The sequence below is a fragment of the Gymnodraco acuticeps genome, unplaced genomic scaffold, assembly GCF_902827175.1.
Source record: "Gymnodraco acuticeps unplaced genomic scaffold, fGymAcu1.1, whole genome shotgun sequence".
Classification (NCBI taxonomy): Eukaryota; Metazoa; Chordata; class Actinopteri; order Perciformes; family Bathydraconidae; genus Gymnodraco; species Gymnodraco acuticeps.
Window position 1 is genome coordinate 127835 of NW_022990319.1, and position 23430 is coordinate 151264.

At 41.2% G+C, this 23430-nt stretch overlaps 3 protein-coding genes across 7 annotated transcripts; 2 read left to right on the top strand and 1 right to left on the bottom strand.

The window, feature by feature from the left end:
- The first annotated feature begins 645 nt into the window (after positions 1–645).
- LOC117550646 (FYVE, RhoGEF and PH domain-containing protein 4-like) lies at positions 646–8686 on the top strand. 5 transcript variants are annotated; one of them, XM_034223112.1, is made up of 17 exons: positions 649–863; positions 2160–2239; positions 2535–2624; positions 3146–3668; positions 3783–4251; positions 4422–4567; positions 4784–4940; positions 5036–5174; positions 5307–5365; positions 5608–5751; positions 5932–6104; positions 6226–6256; positions 6340–6423; positions 6503–6628; positions 6823–6966; positions 7056–7190; positions 8194–8686. In XM_034223112.1, exons 4-17 carry the CDS (start codon positions 3541–3543, stop codon positions 8461–8463), a joined length of 2205 nt encoding a protein of 734 aa, XP_034079003.1. In that variant the 5' UTR covers positions 649–863; positions 2160–2239; positions 2535–2624; positions 3146–3540; the 3' UTR covers positions 8464–8686. The 5 variants fall into 5 exon arrangements, with proteins under 5 accessions (XP_034079001.1, XP_034079003.1, XP_034079002.1 ...); XM_034223114.1 differs by having other exon boundaries at positions 676–863; positions 2163–2239; XM_034223115.1 differs by having other exon boundaries at positions 684–863; positions 2202–2239.
- Positions 8622–18603, bottom strand: LOC117550648 (DENN domain-containing protein 11-like). Its single transcript, XM_034223117.1, has 9 exons — positions 17967–18603; positions 15855–15954; positions 15498–15656; positions 12907–13063; positions 12685–12823; positions 11960–12091; positions 11719–11869; positions 11324–11392; positions 8622–11135 (listed from the first exon to the last, which is right to left on the bottom strand). The coding sequence occupies exons 1-9, from the start codon at positions 18355–18357 to the stop codon at positions 10940–10942; spliced, it is 1494 nt and encodes a 497-aa protein (XP_034079008.1). The 5' UTR covers positions 18358–18603; the 3' UTR covers positions 8622–10939.
- A 428-nt stretch (positions 18604–19031) lies between these two features.
- On the top strand, positions 19032–23402 carry arl1 (ADP-ribosylation factor-like 1). Its single transcript, XM_034223118.1, has 6 exons — positions 19032–19174; positions 19933–20070; positions 20920–21001; positions 21172–21283; positions 21909–22087; positions 22286–23402. Exons 1-6 carry the CDS (start codon positions 19171–19173, stop codon positions 22314–22316), a joined length of 546 nt encoding a protein of 181 aa, XP_034079009.1. The 5' UTR covers positions 19032–19170; the 3' UTR covers positions 22317–23402.
- Positions 23403–23430: the final 28 nt, after the last annotated feature.

The following is a 23430-nucleotide window of genomic DNA, read 5'->3' on the forward strand; positions in this document are numbered from 1 at the left end:
CACCAAAACCTTGCATTATCCCTAAGCTTCAAGGATGTTTCACTGTGAAGAAAACTCTTTATATTACATGACTGATCTACCAACACTATTGCTGCAGCACTCATATACCTCAAATTACCTCCTTGTCCTTCCATAAAATCCAGGTTGAAAAAGTGTGTTTGTATAAGAGACCATACATGTTGCACACTTACATCAGAATTCTTCCTCATGCTAGTTCCAATATCTGATGTCATTCATAAAGTGTGAAATATTTTTGTTTTATCTATCCTCTAATAGCACTTCAAATGGTTTGTCTTTTTGAAAAGGTCCTGCTTTTTTTTAGCTTGTTTCTTTATGGTTGAAAGCACTTGTTGCTTTGGATAAAAGCGTCTGCGAAATGAATAATAATGTAGTGCAATTTAAAATGACATGAGGGGGTCTACATACTCTTAAACCGGGATAACAACATAAACTGCCACTGTGACGCATTGTCCTGGGGGGATTAGATCATTACATTTCAATCAGGTTTCAAGTGATAGCATCATGTAAACCCTGAGATCTTGTCAAAATCTCAGATTCTCTCCACAGTCTGAAAACTGTGCGCTGATTGGTCAGTGCTTTAACTGAGAGGCGGGGCTTGTCCGCTGAAGAGATATCAGTGGGGGTGATTGATTGAGCACGTGAAATACAGAACCACAGAGTCTCGGGGTCTCCCTATCTCATCCCGCTACAAGAAGTTAGACCTGAGGCTTTTTACTTTGTGATAATGTTTGACTTGAAGAAGAGTTACAGTCTGATTGTGAACTGCAGCGCGGAGGAGTTCAGGAGAGCGGCGGTCAGGCGGAAGATCAGAGATGCGGAGGAGTGCGTAGTCTCAAACACAGGTGAGGTGCCTTTCATTTAAAACTGGCTGTTTAGATCATAATAATCACACAAAAACAAGAATATTGCCCGAGTAGGCTTATATTGGCTCTAATACTACAATACTGCATAGCAAATTCAACTGCAACTGTTGTACTGGTTCGGGTTGACAACAAGTAAACCCCATCTGAAACATTCTGTATTGTCTGAATTTATTATAATTTGAACTGCCTTATTAAGTTTTTTGTCCAAGATAGAGCCCGTTTTGTATCTCTTTTTTGTCAAATGAGTAACATTAAATATACAATGGTAGCAGGTGGAGAAATGGCCTTTAACCAAAACAATAGTAAAAGATACATTTTCACTAATGGGAAGCAAGTGGAAAAAACATGTTCAAAAATGACTTCCTTTCTACATTCTGAGCTACTTGCCCCTATTGTTAGTTTTCTAGTCACCAAAGATAGGCTGTTTTCATTGGAGTTTATGGCAACAAAATACTGGATATTACTGGTTATTGTTTCTAAACTCTATCAAAATATAGTCTCATTAATTTCCAATATGTCGTCACGAGGGTCTTTTGTTCACACCAACCAGATTGTAAAAGCACAAACTGCCCTGTGTGAGTGATTTATATAGGGCAGCAAGTTAATGCATTTACTCTCCCTGTGCCTGGCTTACATCAATCACTGCTATGTTAACTTCTTGTCAGCGTGTGAATGAAATACCACTGTATTTATGTTTTTGAATTTTGGCCTCATAGCTTGTTGGATTACTGCAGTGAAATCTCTTTCTCCTGATTCAGCCTGGACTTTGAGACTGGCTTTTGTAAATCCCTTTCTCACACACATACACACAAAGCTGTTCTGTTCCCCCATCGAAGCACAGCTATCTGTTTAGATTACAGAAGTATGTTTGCTCCAATGGTACTGTCAGATGCAGCCTGAAACAGGGCCGACAATGCAAATAATGCTTCCACTTTGTGTGAGGCTCGATGGAACAAGCAGCCTTACACATAGGCAACGCTATGGCTGTTAATACATTTGTAACATGAAAAAAAACAGGCTTTTTCTTGCATTACAACTGAGGGGCTATCAATTGATGCAGATTGAGTGAAATAGTTGCTGTGTAAAAATGACTATTCTGTGGAAGGGATAGTACTAGTATGTATTTTCAAAAGTTGCCACCGACATCCTCACGATAACGTGTCAAATTGGCACGAGTAGACTACATGAATAAAAGAGAGAAGTAAGAAAGCAGAAGTATTATAGTCTTGTGAAAGTCGGCTTTTGCATTTTCCACATGATCAACACATCTGTCAGCAGAGCCAGGCGTGAACAGCAAGTCTTTCTTTGTTGTTCAAGTTATGGATATCTTGCATACAATTGGACATAAACTGCAGGTAAGAAAACAAAGGGTTACACAATTTGAAAGTAACAAATGGGTGTACTAGTAAGGATGTCAGTCTAAGGGTAATGCAACAGCGGTGAATACTATGATGCATCCTTGATTCTGGACATAAAGTAAACCCTACCTTGAACATTATGTACTCACTGGACTCGTATATGATTTATCTAATTAAGTCCCTAATTGAGTATTTTTTGAAAGATTTAGCATGCAGGATATATATATCTAAAACAAATATATGTGTGTGTGTATATATATATATATATACATTTTTTTTTTTGTCTTACTAGTGAGCAGTGGATCAGAACCAAACTCTAAGCCTGGGTTAGAGAAAGTCAACGGAAGAAGCCCAGCTAAAGGATTGCCTTTAAAACCACAAGGTATCAAAGAGGGGATCAAACTTCCGAAAAGCAATTGTATAAAACGTTTTGTCTTAGGAAGAACCAAGAAATTGCTTCTGAAATGTTGTCAAGTAATTAGGCAGCTAGCCTAAGCTTACCAAACGTATTGAAACGGGCAGCATATTTCTTTGTATTACTTGATTTTCATAAAGTTGAAAATGGAGAAATATTGGAAAACGTTGTGTAACATTACTGCAATCATTCCATATACCTTTTTTAGGTATTAAAACTCCATAAACGTATACACACTTTGCTCTGCTTTTATGCCATAACTTAGCACACTGCCTTTTTATTAGGGCACAGGCGGCCGTAATAAATCCATAAATAAGCACTACTATGTTCGGAAGTAGTTTTTTGTATGATTTTGAACGGAATCATGAGCCTCGGGAAATAAAATAAAGTTGAGATACTAAAAGATTTACCCCCTGCTAATAAATCCATCCTTATTCTTTGAGATTACGGCTTTCACTGATTGTTTGTGGCTGTTTTTCTCTTTGCAGTGCCTCCTAAACCAGCTCACCTCCAGAGTCCTCAGAGGGAAGGGCCGGCTTTAGCCCGCAGCCCCACTGCAAAGCTACAACCTCGACACGAGCAGAGTCCTAACAGAGGAGTGGGCTGCGTCAGCCCGGCACAGAACTGTCTAGGCTCCCCTAGTCCAATAAGAGGAGGGGGGAACAGTTTTTTAAATGTGTCTGGAGCACATATCAGCCCCGCCAGACTCTCTCCTGGTTCTCTTAGAGGCAGTCCACTTTTAGGATCTCCAAGTCCAGGCAAAAGAGGCCTTCACAGCTGTAGCCCATCCAGAGAAGGTGGGCACAGCCCTGCTAAATTGTCGCCAAGGAACCGCAGCCCACTTACAGGATTACTGCGGACCCCCAGCCCTGTGCAGGGGAGAATGGGGAGCTATAGACCCGCCAAGAACTCTAAATCATGGCTGCAAAGAATCCCTAGCTGCAAGAAGGAAGGAAAAGAGAAGAAATCCCTCAGCGTGCCTGACTTGATTGTTTACATGGATGAGAGCAGGTAGGATTTGTTTTCATTTGATACATTTCTGCACCTTGATTGGCTATATAATTCAATAATGTATAAAGTCAATCATTTCTGAATGTCACTTCAATTTCCTGTCAATTTCTGCAGGATTCTAACTGAAAAAGATGACCGCTCACCCCTGAAATCGCTGCAATCCCCAAACTGCAAAGGGCCAGTCATCACCATCAAATCCCCGGTTAACCACGGACTCAGACACGCCTCGAGTGAATCCCATCTACCCAGCATCGGCAGAGACCATTCCCCAGGACAAATGAATGGCAGCGTGCAGGGAAGAGATGGCACATTAGTAAATGGGAACGGTTTCAATGACAAAATGGCAGAAGGCAAGATACCCGGAGGATATGGCTCCAAGTCTTTTGGCCAGTGGAGTGAAGCAGCTACAGAAGATGGCCGGATCCACAATGAGTGTAAAGATGAACTATGTGATGAAATGAGGAAGGAGAGAGGAGGAGAGCCTGAAAATGAAGAGAACACCAAGCAGAAGTTGTACAATATAGCCAAAGAGCTGCTGCAGACAGAGAGGGCCTACGTGGCTCGTCTCCACCTGCTAGACCAGGTGAGTGCCAACATTTTCAAATAAAAGACACTTTTGTGGAATCTGAGACTAAGGTTAAACATGGCAGTGTATTCACAATCCCATTTAACTTTCTTTTTATTACATTTCCTGTGTGGGGTTATGTGTAAAATGAATTTGAGTGTCTCACACCTCTATAACTCCCGTCACAGGTGTTCTGCTCGCGGCTCACAGAAGAGGCAGGCCGAGGCTCCTTTCCTCCTGACGCGATCAGAAACATCTTCTCCAACATTTCCTCCATCTTCTCCTTCCACAGCCAGTTCCTGCTGCCTGACCTGGAGAGCTGCATCAGCCACTGGTGAGAGGTCAAGTCATTGCGTCTAGTAGTCCTTAGTTAGAAAACAAGAAATTAGTCCCTTTACAAACTAAGAAAGGATTCTTGTTCAAACAGAATCACAACTCCTAAGAAGAATATTAGGTTGTGGATCAGAACATTTTTCGCTTAAATTGGATAACTATACATAAAAAGGCAGCACATAACCCCTCAACGTTATTGCTTACTCTAAACCTGTAGGTGTGAGAGCCCAGGCCTCGGTACCGTTCTGCTGAAACACGCACCCTTCCTGAGGATGTACGCCAACTACGTCAGGAACTTTGACCAGGCCATGGAGCTGGTGAGGACCTGGACTGAACGTTCCTCTGCCTTCAGAAACATCGTCCAGGAGATACAGGCAAGGCGCTTCCAGCAGGATATGCATTGGTACTCGCTTACATAAAATTATTTAGGTCTTAATAGGATGTCACGTGTGTTTTGTCATGTTTTTAGAGTCAGGAAGAGTGTGGCAGCCTGACCCTGCAGCACCACATGTTGGAACCGGTCCAGAGGGTCCCACGTTATGAGATGCTGCTCAAGGATTACCTCAAGAAGCTGCCCAAGGATAGCCAAGATTATGGTCCTGCTCACAGTATGCACACAGTAGTATTTTTACTATCTCAATTTGATTATTGTACCACATTTCTGCTGTGAGTGTGTTGGATTTATTTGTATGTCTTTTCCCTCATGATCAGAATAAACCTCTTTCTTTGTGTTTCTGCAGAGGCCTTGGAGACTATTTCCATGGCAGCCACCCACTCAAACAGTGCCATCCACAAAGCTGTAAGTCATATCATTTACTATTGTGTTAAGTAAGATTTCATCACTGACAACCAGCACATTTATAGTAATATATCGTCAAAAGTGACCCTGACATTATGGCTTTTTTTTTCTTGTGAATTTGAAATCTTTCAAATACCTCCAGGGATTTTGTTCATATTGAAAGTGTAATTGAATAAGCCAAGAAATACTTTTTTACTGACAAAAATGTCCATACAGATCTGTTTCTCTTTCTTTACCTGTAGGAGAGCCTGAAGCGGCTGCTGGAGATCTATGAGATGGTTGGAGACGAGGAGGTGGTTAACCCCACCAACGAGTTCCTCAGGGAAGGCCGTCTGCTCAAGCTTGCTGCCAGGAACACCTCGGCCATGGAGAGGCACCTCTTCCTGGTTAGAAACAGACACATTTACACAGAAAATTATCCATAAACTGCAAAGAATTTTCTTTTTTTCTTTTACCTTTCTGGCAAAGAATAAAACCCAAGATTACTTTTTCTAAACTACTCTAAGAGTGCCCTAAAGTGTACATTATATATTGTATTAAGGTGTATAACTTCGTCTTCTTCATAGTTTAACAACTTCCTGCTGTGCTGCCATCCTAAATTCAGCCTGGTTGGGCAGAGGTTTACGGTCCGCTGCAGGATCGGAGTGGATGGCATGCAGGTGCAGCAGACCACCAACGAAGACCACCTGTACACCTTCCAGGTCTCTGGGAAAGAGAGGATCCTTGAGCTGCAGGCCATGTGTGTGAAATTATTATTATTAGAAACATCAACAGTGAACAGATAATCCTGTATTATACAACGTCAGTCCATTAACATTGCATTAAATGTGTAGCTCATGGTTTTTTATGTTTTTGTCAAGCTCTGAACAAGACCGAGATGAATGGATAAAGGTAGATGTTCTTTTTTTTTTTATAGTATTTTTATCACATAGATCAGGAAAATATTGGTTATTTTAACAAGTTTTTATTTCCAGGTGATTCAGGAGGCCATTGACATGTTTCAGAAGAAAAATGAAACCTTCAAATTGGCTTCTAAGGAGACAAAGGAAGAAGATCCAGTAAGATTGATTATTTCAGGAGGGGGTTGTTTTGAAAAAGTAGAACATTTCACTCCCATCTTATCTGTTTGATTTACAGATGGAGGAACTTGGCCGACGCGCCCCTCGCTGGATCAGGGACAACGAAGTGACCTTGTGTATGAAATGCCAGGAACCTTTCAACGCACTCACCAGGAGAAGACATCACTGCAGAGCCTGTGGATGTGTGAGTGAATAGCAGGTGTCATTTACACAGGGTACATGAACACACCACAGGGGACATTACAAAAACCATGTATACACTGATCAGTAAAACCTTGAAATGGTTTCTTGTTTTTTTGTTTCAAAGTCTTGGTAATTATCTACTCCGAACAAATGCTTAATTTAGGATAAGATAGTGATGGTGTTTCTGCTCCCCAGGTGGTGTGCTGGAAGTGTTCAGACAACAAAGTGCCTTTGGAGTACGATGGCAACAAGCTGAACAAAGTGTGTAAAGCCTGCTACTTTGTCCTGATCGCTCAGAGAGGGGACAGTATGGAGGGGAAGAAGAGGAGGACACTGGAGGTTAGCCTTGTTCTTTTCAAGGTTACATTCAACATTAAATGGATGTTAGGCTTTAACAGCATTGTGTTTTCTTCTATGTGTGTTCCCAGACATCCACAGTGTCCAGTGACTGTGAAATGAGTGGCTTCCTGCTGTATGGCGACAACCCTAAGACCTGTCAACAAGTGTGGTCTGTTATCACCTGCACAGAACCCCCAGTCCTCCACCTGTACCCTGGTCTACAGGTAGGGGTCTCTAACAATGTGAAATACGGTTTGATCCTTGAGTTTATTATGGAAGAGGCTATTCCTCTTATTTTCTTATTCCGAGCCAGACTGGGTTACTGTATGCCATCATTTACCATAATTAATTGTTTTTTTCCCCCTCAAATGTATTCTCTAATTTCTCTCAAAACTGTTTGCCCTAAGTCTCTAATTAAATGAGAAAACACAAAAGTCCTTTTATTAATTCACCATACAAAACTAGGCTTTACCATGTGGTTATTTCATATGGAGAATATATGCTTTTGTTTTTCAGAAAACATGCTATTTGGTGACTTAGTTATATAGTTTGCATGTCTCTGTTCAGGAGTGGGACTGTCTCTATAGGATGTGCAATTGATGTTGTCATACACACAAATGTCACCAGTCGCTCCTCTTCGACCACACAACAGACAATACATGCACCCATGCACCCACATGGAAAAAGGGAAATACTGCTGAACATTTTGTAAAGAGCTGTTGTGCAATCAACTGCATAAACGGTCGGTCTTGGTGTTCATACAGCTAAAGGTCAGAACACTGACACTACTTCTTCTTTTGTAAATCAAACCTAATAGGGATTTTCTTTCTTCAGCCTAAACGATGACCCACAATGACCTGCTTCTCATGCCCATTCATTTATTTAGGTTATCTCTGTAATATTATCATTTTGGATGGTTTTTGTTAGTTATCATTGTAACTCATTTTCTCAAATGGGCATATGATATTGTCTTACATCATTTGCAAGACCCAGATTTGAATGAAATGGAAAGTGTAATGTGGCAGGCTATGTAATATCAGAAAACACTGTATTGTTGTCAAAAGGACCAATATAATATCCTATCTTGAAACGTGCGATCTACACAACAACATTTTCTGTTTGCCATCATGTACAAAAAGTCACATTTATTGCATGTTCTCTATTAGACAGCTTGCCATCCACCAACTTCTTTTTTTAATCCTTTCCTTCACCCTTTCATGTCTCCAGGAGTTGAAGCCCCTCTCCAGTATCCCTCTGCTGGGCTGCAGTGTGGACGGTTCCCCTCAAGATCTCCAGGGTCGGCCTTGTTTCTGTTTAAGACAATCCAACACCACCTACACGTTCTCCTGTTCTGGCTTGGACCTCAAAGGCCGCTGGCTGGCTGTTCTGAGAGCTGCTGTGACTAGGGGGCAGTGCAACCTCAGAAGATGTGTCAGTGATGTAAGTGTGTATCCCTCCAAGGATTTGTTCATCATTGAAGACATTGACAACTCCTGAACGCTTGAGTACAGGGACTTTGAAGGTACTCATGTCCATGGGCACAGAACAACAGACTAAAGTCCATTGATGTTAAAGACGATAGCTTTGAAATGAAGATTTTATGAAATGTAAGGAATGTAAATTGTGTTAATAATAATATCCAGACTGTGTTTTCCTTATAAGTGTCATTGCACTTTATTTATGAAATGGTTTACAGTAAAATAAAGTGAAGGAGTTTTAACATGAGTCGGACAATCCCTTCAACTACAAAGATGGCTGCTTCAACTCTGTACACGTGATCTAAGGGGCCATGCGATGTGGCGTGAAAATATTCTAAAGGTTGTTCTCTTACATAATTGCATCAGTGATACACAGAGGCTCTGTGGGATCATAATTGCCTTATAAAACACATTCAACTGATCCCATTTCTTCACAGATAATGTTACAGCAATTTAATATTTATACTCGAAACAATTCACAGCTAAATAAATTCTAAAATTAAATGTTTAAAAAAATTATCACTGTAAAACATAAAATGCCAGAATACTAATTATTATTTTTTTGTACAGTTGTGTCTGTGAGATACTTTTCAATCGGAAAGAAGAAACATTCCTTTCAAATTCTATTGACATGACAAAAAAGTCAATTATAGTGTTACAAGTTAACACTATAATTGACTTTTTTGTCATGTCAATAGAATTATCTCTACGCATGTTTTCACGTTGCATTAACGTCATGCTGATTAGGATATTCTCCCCAACTTTATGAGAACATTGCTGTTCCATCACATTTCAAAACAATACCTGATCAAACAAAGGGAAAAGCTGCATTAATCAGGATTTATTACAACAGAGACCCAAATAAGTACATGTGATGTAGCTCACAAACTTGCTAGGAATGCAAGCTAGCTAATCCCTGAAGCTTTATGAAGTTTAACTAGTAATAGTTTTATTGAACATGTTTTATGTTTCCACCATCAACAAACTCTTGTTTTCAGCAAAACTATCCTATAAAGCTATTGTATTCTACCTATGTAGCGCTCAACAGGAGACAAAGTTAGCAGCTAGAGCTAGCTAGTAAGGACAGTGGAACAACTTGCAGCTAAAAGCAAATTTTCTCAGAAGCTGGTGAAGCCCAAAGTAGAGCTAAAAGAAATGGGACTTCACGTGAATGCTAATGTATAATTATTGCTTATACATTAGCCATTGAAAACCTTAAGCCAGACATCATGTCGGAGCTGTATATTAATTATTTAAATTCCCTCCATTGTCATTTTGATTAATGCAGCTTTAAGGTTCTCACTACTTAACTGATAAACAGCCAAGCCCCTTGTTTTCACAGCAATCCACAACATAAGATAACTTCCTCTCTGTTGACCATGTCAACAGCAGCTAAGTGTGCTTCAAAATGTGAAAAGCTTTAGTTATAGTATTGTGTTTAAACTGATTATCTATAATCTTATCTGCAGACAGTAGTTGTTGAAGAAATTATCTCAGGGCCTCTGAATCATTTTACGTTTTCAACTCACCCCTTGAAGGGCTGTCAATAACCTGATTCTCGAGCTGAAAAACACAACTAGACATATTTGAACAGCGTCGGTGCAAATAAGATTTCAAATCACCTCTGTGGACACAATCAACCTTACCTTTTGGACATCATTAGAAAATCTGATTTGGTCTTAGCTCGGGCAAAAACGATTTGTCTTAAGGTTAAATGGCAAGCTGGTTATGGTCAAGTGAAACCACTGTGCTTACAGACATGGCTCTTAAAGACAAAAGTTGTTTGACCTGCTTGTAGTGACATACATTTCAGGAAAGGATGCCCTGATTTCAACATGGAGGCTTAAAAAATGAGATGTTTAAATCCAGCACTTGATACAAGGAAAGCAACATTGGCAGAGAGGCAGACCCATATCACACATAATTTGACACACTATACATAAAGGGGAAAAAACTGGATTATTTACAGGACGGCTACCGCTCGTCTTCACCTTTGTACATCATTCCTCAATTTTGTCCACAGAAATTCTCCAAATCACAAGAGGACATCTTGAGGGACGTCTCTTGCTTTCTCTTTCTACTTGAAGTTGAGTGCAGTCCAGGCCACTTTAGTCTTTTATTGATCTCCTTTTGGGTTTTGTCATCCATAGCATAGCACATCAGTGTTGAAATATTGCAGCTGTATCCAATCCAGAGAATCACTTTTAATCAGCCAAGGGGGAGTAATCCATCTGCATGATGCGCTATCAAAGAGAACTGACCACATTTCTTGTTATAATAAATGAGTTTACTTATTGTTGCTCCTGCCATAAGGCTGTGAGGGCGCAGAACCAGGGTGAACAAAATAAGCACAGGGGGATATACGACAAAAAAGGAACAATCTGTAAGACTCCAAGAAGCCAGTAGTGCAGCACTCAACATTCTCTCGAAGCAAATCTACCTCCTTTTTTAAACCAGCAGTGATGAAAGGCGTAAAGCCAGCCGTCCACAATCTCTCAACTGCAGCACAGCTGCTCGGACACCAGCAGGGTGTCGTAGCCGTAGATCTCCAGCAGGTGGAGCAGAAAGAGCCTGTCTCCATGGGGATCCAGACCCATGGCCCTCACACTCTCATGGGTCAGTGTGGGATCGGGGCTCGCTGCCACCTCGCTGAGGGTCTGGAAAATCCTGTTGTTCTGCTCCAGGAAAAACCTGGATAAACAGAGATTTAGAAGGAAGGATGAGTACTATTATATTGCTCTTCTGCCCGGCTCCACCAAAAAAGGTATAATGTTTTTTTAATATATACAAAAGCGAACTTAGAATTTCAATTTGTGTCTGCTCTGTGTTACAGTGCTTACTGCTCCAACGGCTGGATAAATAAATCATGTTGTACTTACAGAATAAATAGATCCTCTTCACTGGACACACAGTCTCCATTCTCCTCCTGGGAGTACAGCAACATCTGCCTGCGCACACACACAGACACAGACTTTATTCCTAGCTTTTCCTCTAAAAACCTGCAGGGGAAAGTGTACTATTTGTGATTATACTGACATATTTTAATGTGGTACACATTGTGCTGGCAGCTGTGTGAGCCTGTACCTAACAACAGTGGTGCTTTGAGCTGAATGCCAATGTTTTATTGCTAGTTACTATGGTCACCATCTTAGCTTAGTGTGTTGGGGCCTATTTTCAGGTGCAGATTAATACCCATTTTGTATTTAGGGCAGCAGTACGGTGTATTGGTTGTTGAATGGTTATAATTGATGATGTTGTTAGCAGTGTCACCTACCTCTGTTCAGTGAGTTTGTGATATTTCTCCCTGTCTGCGGTGCTGAGGCGGAGCAGAGGCTTCAAACCATCCCTGTAGGTCTTTACATTCTGATTGTCTACATACACGTCATACAGATCCTTCTTCTCCTCAAAGATCTTCTCAGTAGTACCTTAAAATGCAACCACACAGAAGATTTGAGAGGGAGATACTAATAGTACCTGCTAAAAAACACCCTGTCCTTTTTCGAGCATCTACTTACACGCTACGTAGGAGAGCTCGTTCTCCAGCGCGCTGATATCGGCCACGTTAACGTAGAAGAAGGGCCGGAACTCAGGCACAGCCACACCGATCCCGGGGATGGAGATGTTTGCCAGGCAACAGCAGCAGTACACTGAGAGAGACAAGGGTGGGTGGGGGATGACATTTGAAAAAGTATCAACACGCTTGGGAGAGAAAGACAGCGACACAGGATGCGAGTGTGTGTGACGTGTGTATTGTCCAACACTGATGCAGCGTGAGAAAAACTGAGTGTGCGCTGATGTGACATGACAGTGTAAAAAAGAAGATGAGTAAAAGACAGTTTTGCTAGCTTATAAGAAAATGTGTTACAATTAAATACAAATATATAACAAATAGAGAATCATGCTTTTATTTGACTTCGTTATCTTGCCAACAGTAAGAATAAAAGAGACTGTTAGCTTAGCCTAGCATAACCATTACAATTCAGCAATAACATTTATAAGTTTTGACCTTTGTTGCAAAGCATTAGAGGAGCTGGTAGGTGAATTTATTTTTCCTTAGACAGAGATAGGCTTGCAGTTTCCCTCGGTTTCTAGCATTTGTGCTAAGCTAAACAGCTGCTAGCTCCAGCTTTGCTGTGAACACACAGACACTAGAGTATCAATGTTCTTATCTGACTAGGTAAGAAAGCAGAACTCATAAAACTATTTATTCAAATTTCCACTTCGATAACTCCGTTCTCACCTCTGTAGCAGACCACGCCCACAGGTGGAGGGGAGAAGATGAGGATGCGCCTGCGGAGTAGAGCCAGTTTCCACAGCACCATGATCTGCTCCCCAAAGAAGCGGATAAACTGGGACATGCAGCCTGCAGGGTGGGTGATCTGCTCCACAGATATTCAAACAGAGACACCAAGGTTACTGAGTCATACGGTGTATACATAAAAACAAGAGGAAATGTCCTTACCTTCATCTCAGGGTGCATGCTGTGGTTGATTGCAGCCCCCCAGGCGTTGGCTGGACATGCACTAACAACACCATCACCACTGGGGGGCAGTATTGCTCTCTTGTCCTCATAGAAGGCCTCAAGAGGAGAGTAGTGGCCTGGGGTCTGAAGCTGGAGCCTGGCAAAAAGTGACATTCAGGGACATTACAACTGGATTAATCTAAAGCTTCAAATCAAAGTTCAATGTTTTGTCTGAAAAACAGTCCAATACTCCACATATATCCAATTTAAATGATAGAAAACAAGGCAATAGCAGCAAATTCTCACCTTTGAGAGACTTGAGAGCAAATGGTTGCTTGATAAATTACTTAAATAAATTGCTAATCAATACTACTGCTTACTTCCGCTGCATACAAATGTATTAAGCAACAAATGAGATCATGGCCTTAAAGGGGGAATCTACCATCTAATCAAAGTATAAGTTCTTATATAAGATTTACAAACAGCTTGCTTTCATGTGTCACAAACTGTACCGAGAGTTACATACATATTTATAGTAGGGCTGTCAAACGATTAAACATTTTAATCAGATTAATCACAGCTTAAAAATTAATTAATCATGATTAATCACCATTCGAACTATGTCCAAAATATGCCATTTATTTATGTATATTGTTGTGGGAATGGAAAGATAAAAGAAAGAAGGCGGATATATCCATTTAACATACAGTATCTATGTTTATTATAACATTTTTCTGCATGTCAAAATGAAAGACAACCCACACACCTATCAATCATCAAACCGTGGGGTCTTAATTCATTACGTGTTGATTTCTATCAACGGGGGAGTACTTCAGGAAAGTCGACAGAGGGGGGGCGGCGGCGGCTAGTGGAGTACTTCGTGACCACAGAGTGTGAACGTTGTGATCAGCTGTTTTAGCGCAGTTCTCCAGTGAAGGGGGGGGGGGGGGGGGGGGGGGGGGGGGGGGGGGGGGGGGGGGGGAAGGGGGGGGGGGTGAAGAGAGTCTCCCTTCGCAGCCGGTTGGCGTAGTTTTGGCACAATTCCGTTGTACAGACCGACGTTAACAGCAGCCCTGTCTGTGCACACGGAGACCGACTCTGTCGTCCGGTGATCTAACCGCCTTCTGGAAAAGCTTCACAAGTACGTCGGTACGCAAATGCGCTTTGTGACACAAGTGACGGTACGCATTTCAGAGAGATTACGCACATAACCTGCGTACCAGTTATGTGCACCCCTGTACTACAGCAAAAGTATTCTCCGTCGGGACTTCCTGCAACAACACCACGCCGTTATCAAATATGTTCTATTGAGAAGACGATCATTACGTGACAAAAGTTTTCAAAACCGTGGCTACTGAAATCAATCTTACTAACTGCTGTCTGTGCAATTTACTACGCGCGAGTTGGCAGACTTTATTTTGCTTACTTTAACATCATTTTTCATGGTGGGGCTAAGCCATTTCTGGTGTAGCCTGCCTACCCCAGCCATACCCTGGCGCTGCCACTGGTGGCACGTATGGGGCGGGCCATTCTGCACATGCGTTAAATATTTTAACGCAATTAATTCAAAAAATGAATTACCGCCGTTAACGCGATAATTTTGACAGCACTAATTTATAGGCTAACATTATCAAGTTAGCATCATTAGCATTTCTATGTAAAGCTAATCAGTTCCATTAGCTGCAAGGGCCAGGGGAAGAAAGATCAGAAATGAAAAAGGAGTGAGGAAAAAAAGGGAAAGTATCCACAAATTCCTTGATGTGTTAAACACTTAACGACCAACAGTGAGCCGTTGATCTAATGTGGCATGGCAGTCAGCAGATGGGGAATCTGGAGCAAGCAATGCAGTGAATGATGAGTAAAGAGCATGACCGCTGCATGACTGGAGGCCAGGAGTGTGGGAACTGAGGCGGAGGGAAAGAGGGATATAAAGAGAACTGTGTTCAAAGAGAAAGTGTGACAGATCTTGGGATTAACAATGAAGTTCATGTGGCGTTCAACCCCAACAAAGTTAGGAATGGGGTTAAAGAAGTGTGATTTTGATATATGGGAAGAGAAACAAGTGTGAGAGTGATCTATTTGAGACAAGAGAAAAGAGGAACTATGCTAAGAAGAGTCTGACTAGCAGCCTCTTGTGACCATATGGGAACTAAGCTTAGGACTAATATTGACATACATTAAACCGCTAAGTGGTAGTAGTAGTAGTAGTAGTAGTAGTAGTAGTAGTAGTAGTATCATGGGACATACAGTGCTCTGAGGGTGAAATGTTGAATCAATTAAAGGATATTTTTCAAAACATTTGTGTGTGGGAGAAATAATCACTTTGGAGTGAGCTTGTGGATTTTTGCTTTTGCAGACCATTTACATGCACACAAAACAATACAACCCCCAAAAAGCATAATAACCCTTTAAATCAAATCAGAGATGTTTTACTTTTTTTCTTTAAAAATGGCCTTGATTTTCAAAATAGTTATAGGCAATAGGCTATTAATGTGATGCTTGACAACTAATCAATTTATATTTGGAGCTGTAGTTGTTTTTGTTGAAGGATTGGAATATCTTAGGTATTTCAACAAACAAGGTCCTCTTACCTGACCTGATGCTCCAGAAAGCTCATGTAGCGGTAGAGCAGGGTGTAGGAAGGCGACAGGATCCCTACCGACTTCATCCTCGCGCCCCGCTCCACCACGCTCTCCACCGGCATGTTGGCAAAGCAGGCGAGCCCAAAGTAAGAGCCCTTCCGGAAATATCTGCGGATGGACGGAGGGGGGAGAGAGAGATGAATCCATGAGTCATGAAAAGCAAAGGCAATGCCAGATGGCTGGGCATTTTTTTCTTTTTGCCAGGCAACACTTTGTGTGGTTCTGTCCTGCCAGGGAGGAGGCATGGGGCCGCATCCTAATATGAAAATGAGCTTTGTTTGTGTCCTGTGTTGTGCACATGCTTACATGAAGTCTGTGGTGACCCTGTGGGAGCCGCTGGCGATGGCTTTGAACTCCACTCCCTCCAGGTCCATGTCTTTGGGCAGACACCACTCCAGCATGTTTCCTATCCCGCCCCGGCAACAGAGAGATAACGTTAAAGCACACACACAGAGCACTGACACAAGGCCAGACTGTTAATAAATTATCACCATTTCTTCTCTTGCTCACGAAACAGCAGTAACAGCTCGTCTGGATTCCTTAGAATTCATTATGTGAGGGCTGATGCTCGAGTGGCAGCTGAGCAAATATGGTGTGATACGGAGCAGGGAGACGGAGAAGGTGACTCAGCCAGTGAGGTTTTTCAATCTAATCATTAGCTACACATTAGCTCCGTCAGTGGAGTTCCAGCAGGAATATAAGTACAGTTGTCAGATCGAGTCTTCAGGTCTGTATCACCCACCTGCGGCGGAACACCAAAGATGATCTATTACCACTCTGACAGCTGTTATTGACTTTATGTGTTTAGCTTTAAGTATCATGCAGGGTCTAACAAAGCTATTTCCTATGCAGGAAGTGCATTATAAAAGGCCCCTAGAGACATAGGGGTTTTTAATACTTGCTTTTTATCCCATTTGTGAAAAAAAGAACAAACTCAGAATGCTGTTGCTCTGTCATGTGGCTCTTGATTCAATTATTTTAGAAATGATCATCAAATTATAATATGGTCTTCTTTATTAATAGGGGAAGTACTTGATCTTCTTGGTGCTTTATTACAGAACAGACTCCGAAGTGTTTGAGGAAATCTTTAGATCTCATTTGTTTGCTTGAAAATAGGAAGCATCTCTGTGTCTTTATGACAGTGTTGCATGTCTCTACCGCTTCTTCCTTTCTTCATTTCCTGTCACTTTTATGCTGCACTCTTTAATAAAAAAAGGTCTAATAAATGCTCACTAAAAACCTTTGAAAATGGAGATTAATGGAGACTATGGAGATTTATGGAGACTAAAACAATTCTGCCAGAAAAATGAGTTTTTTGAGTTTTTAATCTCTATGTAGAAATTTGGCAATTTCTAGTGACTTGCCAAACAGTGAGTTCGTTTTGAATTTGTATACAACATATTTGGCTGTGAGTGCATAAAACACTTGAACTATGTGCAATATGTTACACACCAATTCATCGTGGTTGTAATATCCTGCAAATATGAACACAAATAACAACATACTGTTTAAAAGGGTATGTTTTCTGCTCCAGGTGCATGACGACAGAGTTATATTAGTAGACAGAGCAGTGGTGTATTATATATAATATTACTTCATATCTAGATTCACCTTCTGTTCTGTTCACATCCTGATGAAAAAGGTATCCTGTTTTATCCTATCATGTGTTACCCTGTGAATCCTTGATCTGGTGCTAAGGTAAAATGTGGCATCATTAGTGGAGTGTAACAGTGGTATTATAATACTACTGTACAGACCAAAATGTAATCCAGATACTCCACCTGGAAGGTTTTGCACTGTGTGGCATGTGGTCGTGGTGAAGTATTAATTTCAGTGACCATTTCACAGAGCAAATCTAAAAAAGCATTAAAACCTGTTATAGCCTCACCCTTTTCTGCAGATCAACCTGACATGCTGCAAAATCATAAAACACCCAGCTCCACCCTGTAGGGAATCTCTTCTGTGAGTTTTTTTTAAAATCCTTTAGAAACATTACATCTTATGATTGTTAAATTGATCAGCCCTCGAGGCGATATAAGTATAACCTTGTTGGGTACTATTTCACAGGGGCTCGCCCTGTCTTCAACATGCCCCTCATTACAGATGTATAGGCCTGCTCTCCATAAAGGACCAGCTGACTGATTTCCATCCCATCTCTCATCCTGACATGTCTGTTCTGTATTTAGGCTACAGAGGGCTTTTATTCATGTCTCTTAACTTATGGCCAGGTCAGAAAAAGCCACACCTGTAGGAGAACGTTCTGCAGACTTGGTCTCTGTATTTTGGGCGTCAGACTGTGGATTGCTTGACGACTCGAGCGAGGCATCTGCTTTCCCTTCACCTGTCTACAAAGATCATTTCCATTTATTGTGTCTTATATAGTGTTTAAAATTCCATGTTGCATATTTTATGTCCCACCTGATCTGGTATTGAACGCAACCACAAAGACCGACACGATCTGGTCCTTTTCCTCCCATTTCACCATCCTGTCATCCAACGACTCCTCTGTCGATCCTGAATCCGAGAGATGCTCCTCGTTGTCGGCATGCAGGGCTTCATCCTTGCCCGCCGAGGTGCTGGAGGTCGCGGGTGGGGCGCTGCAGCCGTCGGGGACAGACCTGCTGGAAGTGGAACCCCCTGGTCCGCTGCTCCACCCCTGCGCCGAGCATCCTGGTGAGGTACGGTTGTTGGAGGGGCTCGCCAGTCGGTCCTTGACCTGTGCTGCCACCGGTACTGTTCCTCCGGGCTTCTCCGCGGACGGAATCTCCTCCCAGTCCAGCAGAGGGGCTCGGTCCGACCGCTCCACCATCCCGGTCCCGCCTCGTCTGTCTCACCGCCGCTCGTAAATGATGTCTCAGCTGACAGGCACCAGGTCCATCCGTTGATAATTAAAGCTCAGAGCAATTCCCGCATAATAAAGTTATTCTAAACTGTTCAGAAGGGTTGCATTTTGCATCAAATTAATATTGCATGAAGCAGCTTTTACATCTATCTCCAAAATCTTTCTTGTCTGAGGTGATCATAAATGTGATGCTGTTGAGAGAGGGCAACTCCTTCGTCGAATGTGTGTTGCGTTCAAGATAACTCGCCATTTACAGTGGCTCATCCTTTTATAGGAGAATAGACGTTACTGTATTTTGTTTAGTTTTGTGGTCATCCCATAATCCGTTTTTTATACATGTTCTATTTTTATATTTGAATCATTACTCTTAGTTGTATTACTGAATCTTTAACTATTTTAGAATATATTTAAAAAAAATACAATTAATGTTAAACAACTGGGAACACTACACCGTTTTGGCTTCATGAATGTACCCTGCACCAAAGCTTTGTGTACATCTTCTTTTCATTAACAGCACTTTCGACACAAATATTTATGTTTTTATAAATCAAAAATACGTTCATTAAATCTAGAAGACTCAAAATGTATTAAAAATATTCCTGACGTTTTTTTCTAACTTGTTGCATGTTTGTTATAAGTCAAATGTACAGTTAAATATTCAATTTTGAATGTGTCGAATGTTGAGAAACAAAATCGAAGCCAGAGTTGGTGACAGTTCATCGACACGTCAACCACACGGAAGTCTTTTCTAGCTGAACGAAGGACCGTAGTCTTATCGAAATGGGTCAGTATTTTAACTAATCGTCGATGTAATATGCATGTGTCTTTTGATTACGTATAACCTACATACATATGAGTAATTAGATACCGATGTAGCTCTGTATAGTATATTCCTGCTTAATTGAACGAGGATTGCAACTGCTGCCTGCTAGCAAGCTAACGTTAAATGTTAGCTATTTACTGGGAATACCGTGAGTTTTCCATCCATGGTGTGTTTGTGTCTGGACAGATTGTAAACGTTTTGTCTTTATTCTATTCGGGCTAGCCGTTTTAAGATATCTTCTAATAGGCATAAGGAATAAAGCACGACAACCTGGTGTCTTCATTTAAATCAATCATGCCACAACGTCAATAGCTGAAGCTAAGCTAACCTGAGCTAACTTGCTTAAACACCTCAGTAACACTGACAACACGTTAGGTGATTCATGCACATCCGGAAAAAGAGCTCTTCAGGATGTGCTCTTTTACGTTTGATTCACTCCCATGTCTTTCACCTTCCTCTCTGCTTTTTCAATTGTTCAAGCAGGCACAGTAACGACTAATTTGATGGTCGGTTTACCATTGAATCACTTTATATGCTGTATCATCTAAGTTGTTTAATGCTAGTCAAAACTATGAACAAATAATTCCCAGCATTGTTTTGAACAGACCAAAGTAATGTGTAACTCAACACTTTCAAACTATTTGCTGCTATAGTTGATTATTAATCCAAAGCTACCTTTCTCAGCATTAACACTGTTTCCTTGTTTGTCAAATCTTCAGGTGGTTTCTTCTCTAGCCTCTTCTCGGGCCTGTTTGGCACCAGGGAGATGAGGATTCTGATCCTGGGTCTGGACGGCGCCGGAAAAACCACCATACTGTACCGCCTGCAGGTTGGAGAGGTGGTCACTACAATCCCCAGTATGTACTGGTTTACTTTTCTTTTTTTTATTCCCACAACATTATTTCCACATCCTTGCCATTTTCTTAATCTCTCTCATTTTTTGTAAAGCAGTGTGTTGAAAAGTGCTATATAAATAAACTTGCCTTGCCTTGCCTTGCCTTAGATACATACATATCTGTGTATTAGATTGTCTTATAAGAACAACCTATACAAGCACAATTAGATTATGAATAATGTTACTGCATGGTGTGCCTTGGTAAACACAGCCAACCAACCAGTCTGGTGGACATTTTTATTGGACACACTCTGAAGGGTTTGATTTAAGGTGAGCAAATGAAAGAAACCAGTTTCACCCATTGGATTACTACAGTTAATGATTACACTGATGTTGGCGAGCTCCTGATTCCATTGGAAAATCAAATGGTTGTTTAAAAGGTTATCAGATATAAAAAAAAGTGTCCATACTAAGTACCCCTCAGTTTGTGTTTTAAACATTGAAATGAAAGTATATGACGCACATGTGCAGCTTTAAAGCAAGATATTAGCCGAATCATAGAGACTATTAAATATATTCTAGTCGTCCATAGACAGGATTGTAATTAAATATTCATTACATGTTGCATTTAATCCTGACTTTCTGTGCAGTGGTTTGCAAAATAGTTGTTTTAGCATCGTTTCCTCGTTATTTTACAATGTAAATGATCAGATGCTAAACATTTGCATGATTTCCACCAAGGGGGGTTGAGTCTGATAAGCACTTAAACCATGACAGCAACACCCAGAGGAAATTCACACTGCACACCCAGATGAGACTTTGGTGATAATCAGGCTCATATTTGTACCCATTTTGATTTCTTTCCGCACAGCCATCGGCTTCAACGTTGAGACCGTCACATACAGAAACCTGAAGTTCCAGGTGTGGGATCTGGGAGGACAGACGAGTATCAGGTGAGTGGCAGATCGGGGATGCACTGGGAAGTCAAAGGAGTGATGTGTGATTGCCTTGTGTCATCATGTTGTTTCTTGCTCTGTCAGCCCACTGCTTTTCTCTTTTGCTCCTCGTCCTCCTCTCTGTCTCCCATCTTTGTAACCGTTGTGCTCCTCTCTCTGTTCGACAGGCCCTACTGGCGGTGCTACTACTCAAACACAGACGCAGTCATCTACGTGGTGGACAGCAGCGACCGTGACAGGATGGGCATCTCCAAGTCTGAGCTGGTGGCCATGTTGGAGGTTAGTGGGCGTATTCTCAACTCCACCCTATCACATTAAACCAAGATATATAGGAACATATTTCAATACAAGCTCCAGTCAACTAGTGCTGGATATATTTTCCTGACATCTAATGCCTACAAAGAATCAATTTGCCTAATTTTAAATATCCTTACCTTTCCCCTAGTGCCATCATGAGGTGACATTTCCCACTTGTCCTACAATGGGACTTGAACATATTTTGTAATAAGTAATTGTTGACCATATATATGTAAATCATTTTAATCCCATTAGAAACTGGAATTGAACCACTACTGTTTTTAGTACAGTGGTAATTTATAGCAATTTGTCAAGTTCACAAATCCAAGGTCTAAGAGCCAAAGATATTTTCTAGTTGCAAATGTAATTAGTTAAGTTCTGAACTAACCTTAACTCAGGAAAACAATGCTGTGTCTTGATTTGCGTTGGTTCAATCCAGATGCGAGATGGTATTACATATCTCACATATTGAAGATTGTTAGAAATGTTCTCAAAGTATTTAGTCTCTGTGTTTTTGCTTCCATTACACTGATATATAGCTGCTTTTATCTCTGACTCTCTTCCCTTTGTTTCATGATGTCCTTTTGCGACCTGTTGTTTTGCACAGGAAGAAGAGCTGAAGAAAGCCATCCTAGTTGTATTTGCAAACAAACAGGACATGGACCAGGCGATGACGCCCACTGAGGTGGCCAACTCTCTGGGCCTGCCCGCCCTCAAAGACAGGAAATGGCAGATCTTCAAGACCTCGGCCACAAAGGGCACAGGCCTGGATGAGGCAATGGAATGGTAGGAATTAACATACAAACCATGAAGAGATAAAGTCAAAATAGTAGTGAAATATACTTAAAAATATGTTAAGTAGAGGAAATAACAATGAGGAGGAAGAAGATGTTTATTACACTTCATAACCCATTCATTATTGGTTCATACTGTACGTGTTCTGTTCCTTGTTTGCTGAGGCTGAATTGTATTTACTCTCTGCAGGCTGGTGGACTCCCTGAAGAGCCGACAGTAAAGGCTTCCTCCCACTCTGTATATACTCCTGACCTTTGACCCCTCTGTATGACGCCTTTGTGACTGACCCCTCCCCACTTCCCCATGGACCCGAGATTGCACTCCTTCCCACCTCAAGCCTTGGCCAAGCCCTCCCAATGCCTAAAGCCTTTCAAGCCTGGGACTCTGAAGTGAAGGCTGCAGTAACGTCTGGATTGGACACACCCACACACTACACACATTATGCCCCCATCTCTTTAATGCTGGTGTCTTGCGTGATGACAAGTTGGTATCTTTATTTTTGTGTTTTAGAAATGAATACAAATGTGTTAAATGAAGCTAATGTTACGATCCTACTTCTAATAGGTTATCATTGATTAGGAAGAATCTATATGTAAGGCTTTGTGAATATCCCATTTACTACAACCCTCTAGCTTTCTCAAATAAGGTGTCTTTGCTGCATCAGTTGGCTTCATCTTCTAACAGAGGGGTCACGCTGTGAAGCCTGAAGATGTCCAGTAGGTCCACCAGGAGGCAGTGTTTTCCCAAAAAGACAAATATCAGGAGTCAGTGAGAGCTAAGTCTTGCTTCTGTGATTGGCTGCATTGCAAACTCATTAGACAATTGTATTACCATATGCTGGACTAGCCAAGCAGCACTGAATGTCAATATTTAGTGCAGCACATTTTCAATCCAACATATCTCGATGTAAACAGTCTGCTGGCTTGAATGAAATGTTTGTGGTTTCTTTCTTAGAAATTTGGGCTCTGGTTTAAAAAAAAAAGAAGAAAGTACTCCATTTCCACTATGTGTCCTCTGGCCGAGTGTTACTGCAGCCTGGGCTGTTTTTGTACAACACCGTCAGGCAGATACAATGTCATGGATTTCTATTGTCGTTTTTTTCCTCCTGTTCATTTGTGTTGTTCCCACTATTTTTTAAAGAAGTAGTTAAAGCCTTTTTTCCATTGAAATCCTTGAGTGCAGCTTTGGCATATTAGTCATCGAGTTACTGAACACTAACTGTATGCTCAAAGTTTTATGGTTGCATATTTATATCTGCTTGTACAGTGAAAATGATTCTCAGTAAAGATTGCTATCAGTGATTGTACCATTTTGTGTAAAGGGTCGATTGATTT

Excerpts from the sequence above, each read along its gene's own strand:
- LOC117550646 (XM_034223110.1), top strand. The coding sequence starts at position 746 with ATGTTTGACTTGAAGAAGAGTTACAGTCTGATTGTGAACTGCAGCGCG. Across the intron at positions 864-2,534 it reads GTGCGTAGTCTCAAACACAG|TGAGCAGTGGATCAGAACCA; the intron begins GTGAGGTGCCTT and ends TTGTCTTACTAG. Across the intron at positions 5,175-5,306 it reads AGATTATGGTCCTGCTCACA|AGGCCTTGGAGACTATTTCC; the intron begins GTATGCACACAG and ends GTGTTTCTGCAG.
- LOC117550648 (XM_034223117.1), bottom strand. The coding sequence starts at position 18,357 with ATGGTGGAGCGGTCGGACCGAGCCCCTCTGCTGGACTGGGAGGAGATT. Across the intron at positions 15,657-15,854 it reads AGGGTCACCACAGACTTCAT|ATATTTCCGGAAGGGCTCTT; the intron begins GTAAGCATGTGC and ends GTCCATCCGCAG. Across the intron at positions 12,824-12,906 it reads GCATGCACCCTGAGATGAAG|ATCACCCACCCTGCAGGCTG; the intron begins GTAAGGACATTT and ends TCTGTGGAGCAG.
- arl1 (XM_034223118.1), top strand. Across the intron at positions 21,002-21,171 it reads GGAGGACAGACGAGTATCAG|GCCCTACTGGCGGTGCTACT; the intron begins GTGAGTGGCAGA and ends TCTGTTCGACAG. Across the intron at positions 22,088-22,285 it reads CTGGATGAGGCAATGGAATG|GCTGGTGGACTCCCTGAAGA; the intron begins GTAGGAATTAAC and ends TACTCTCTGCAG.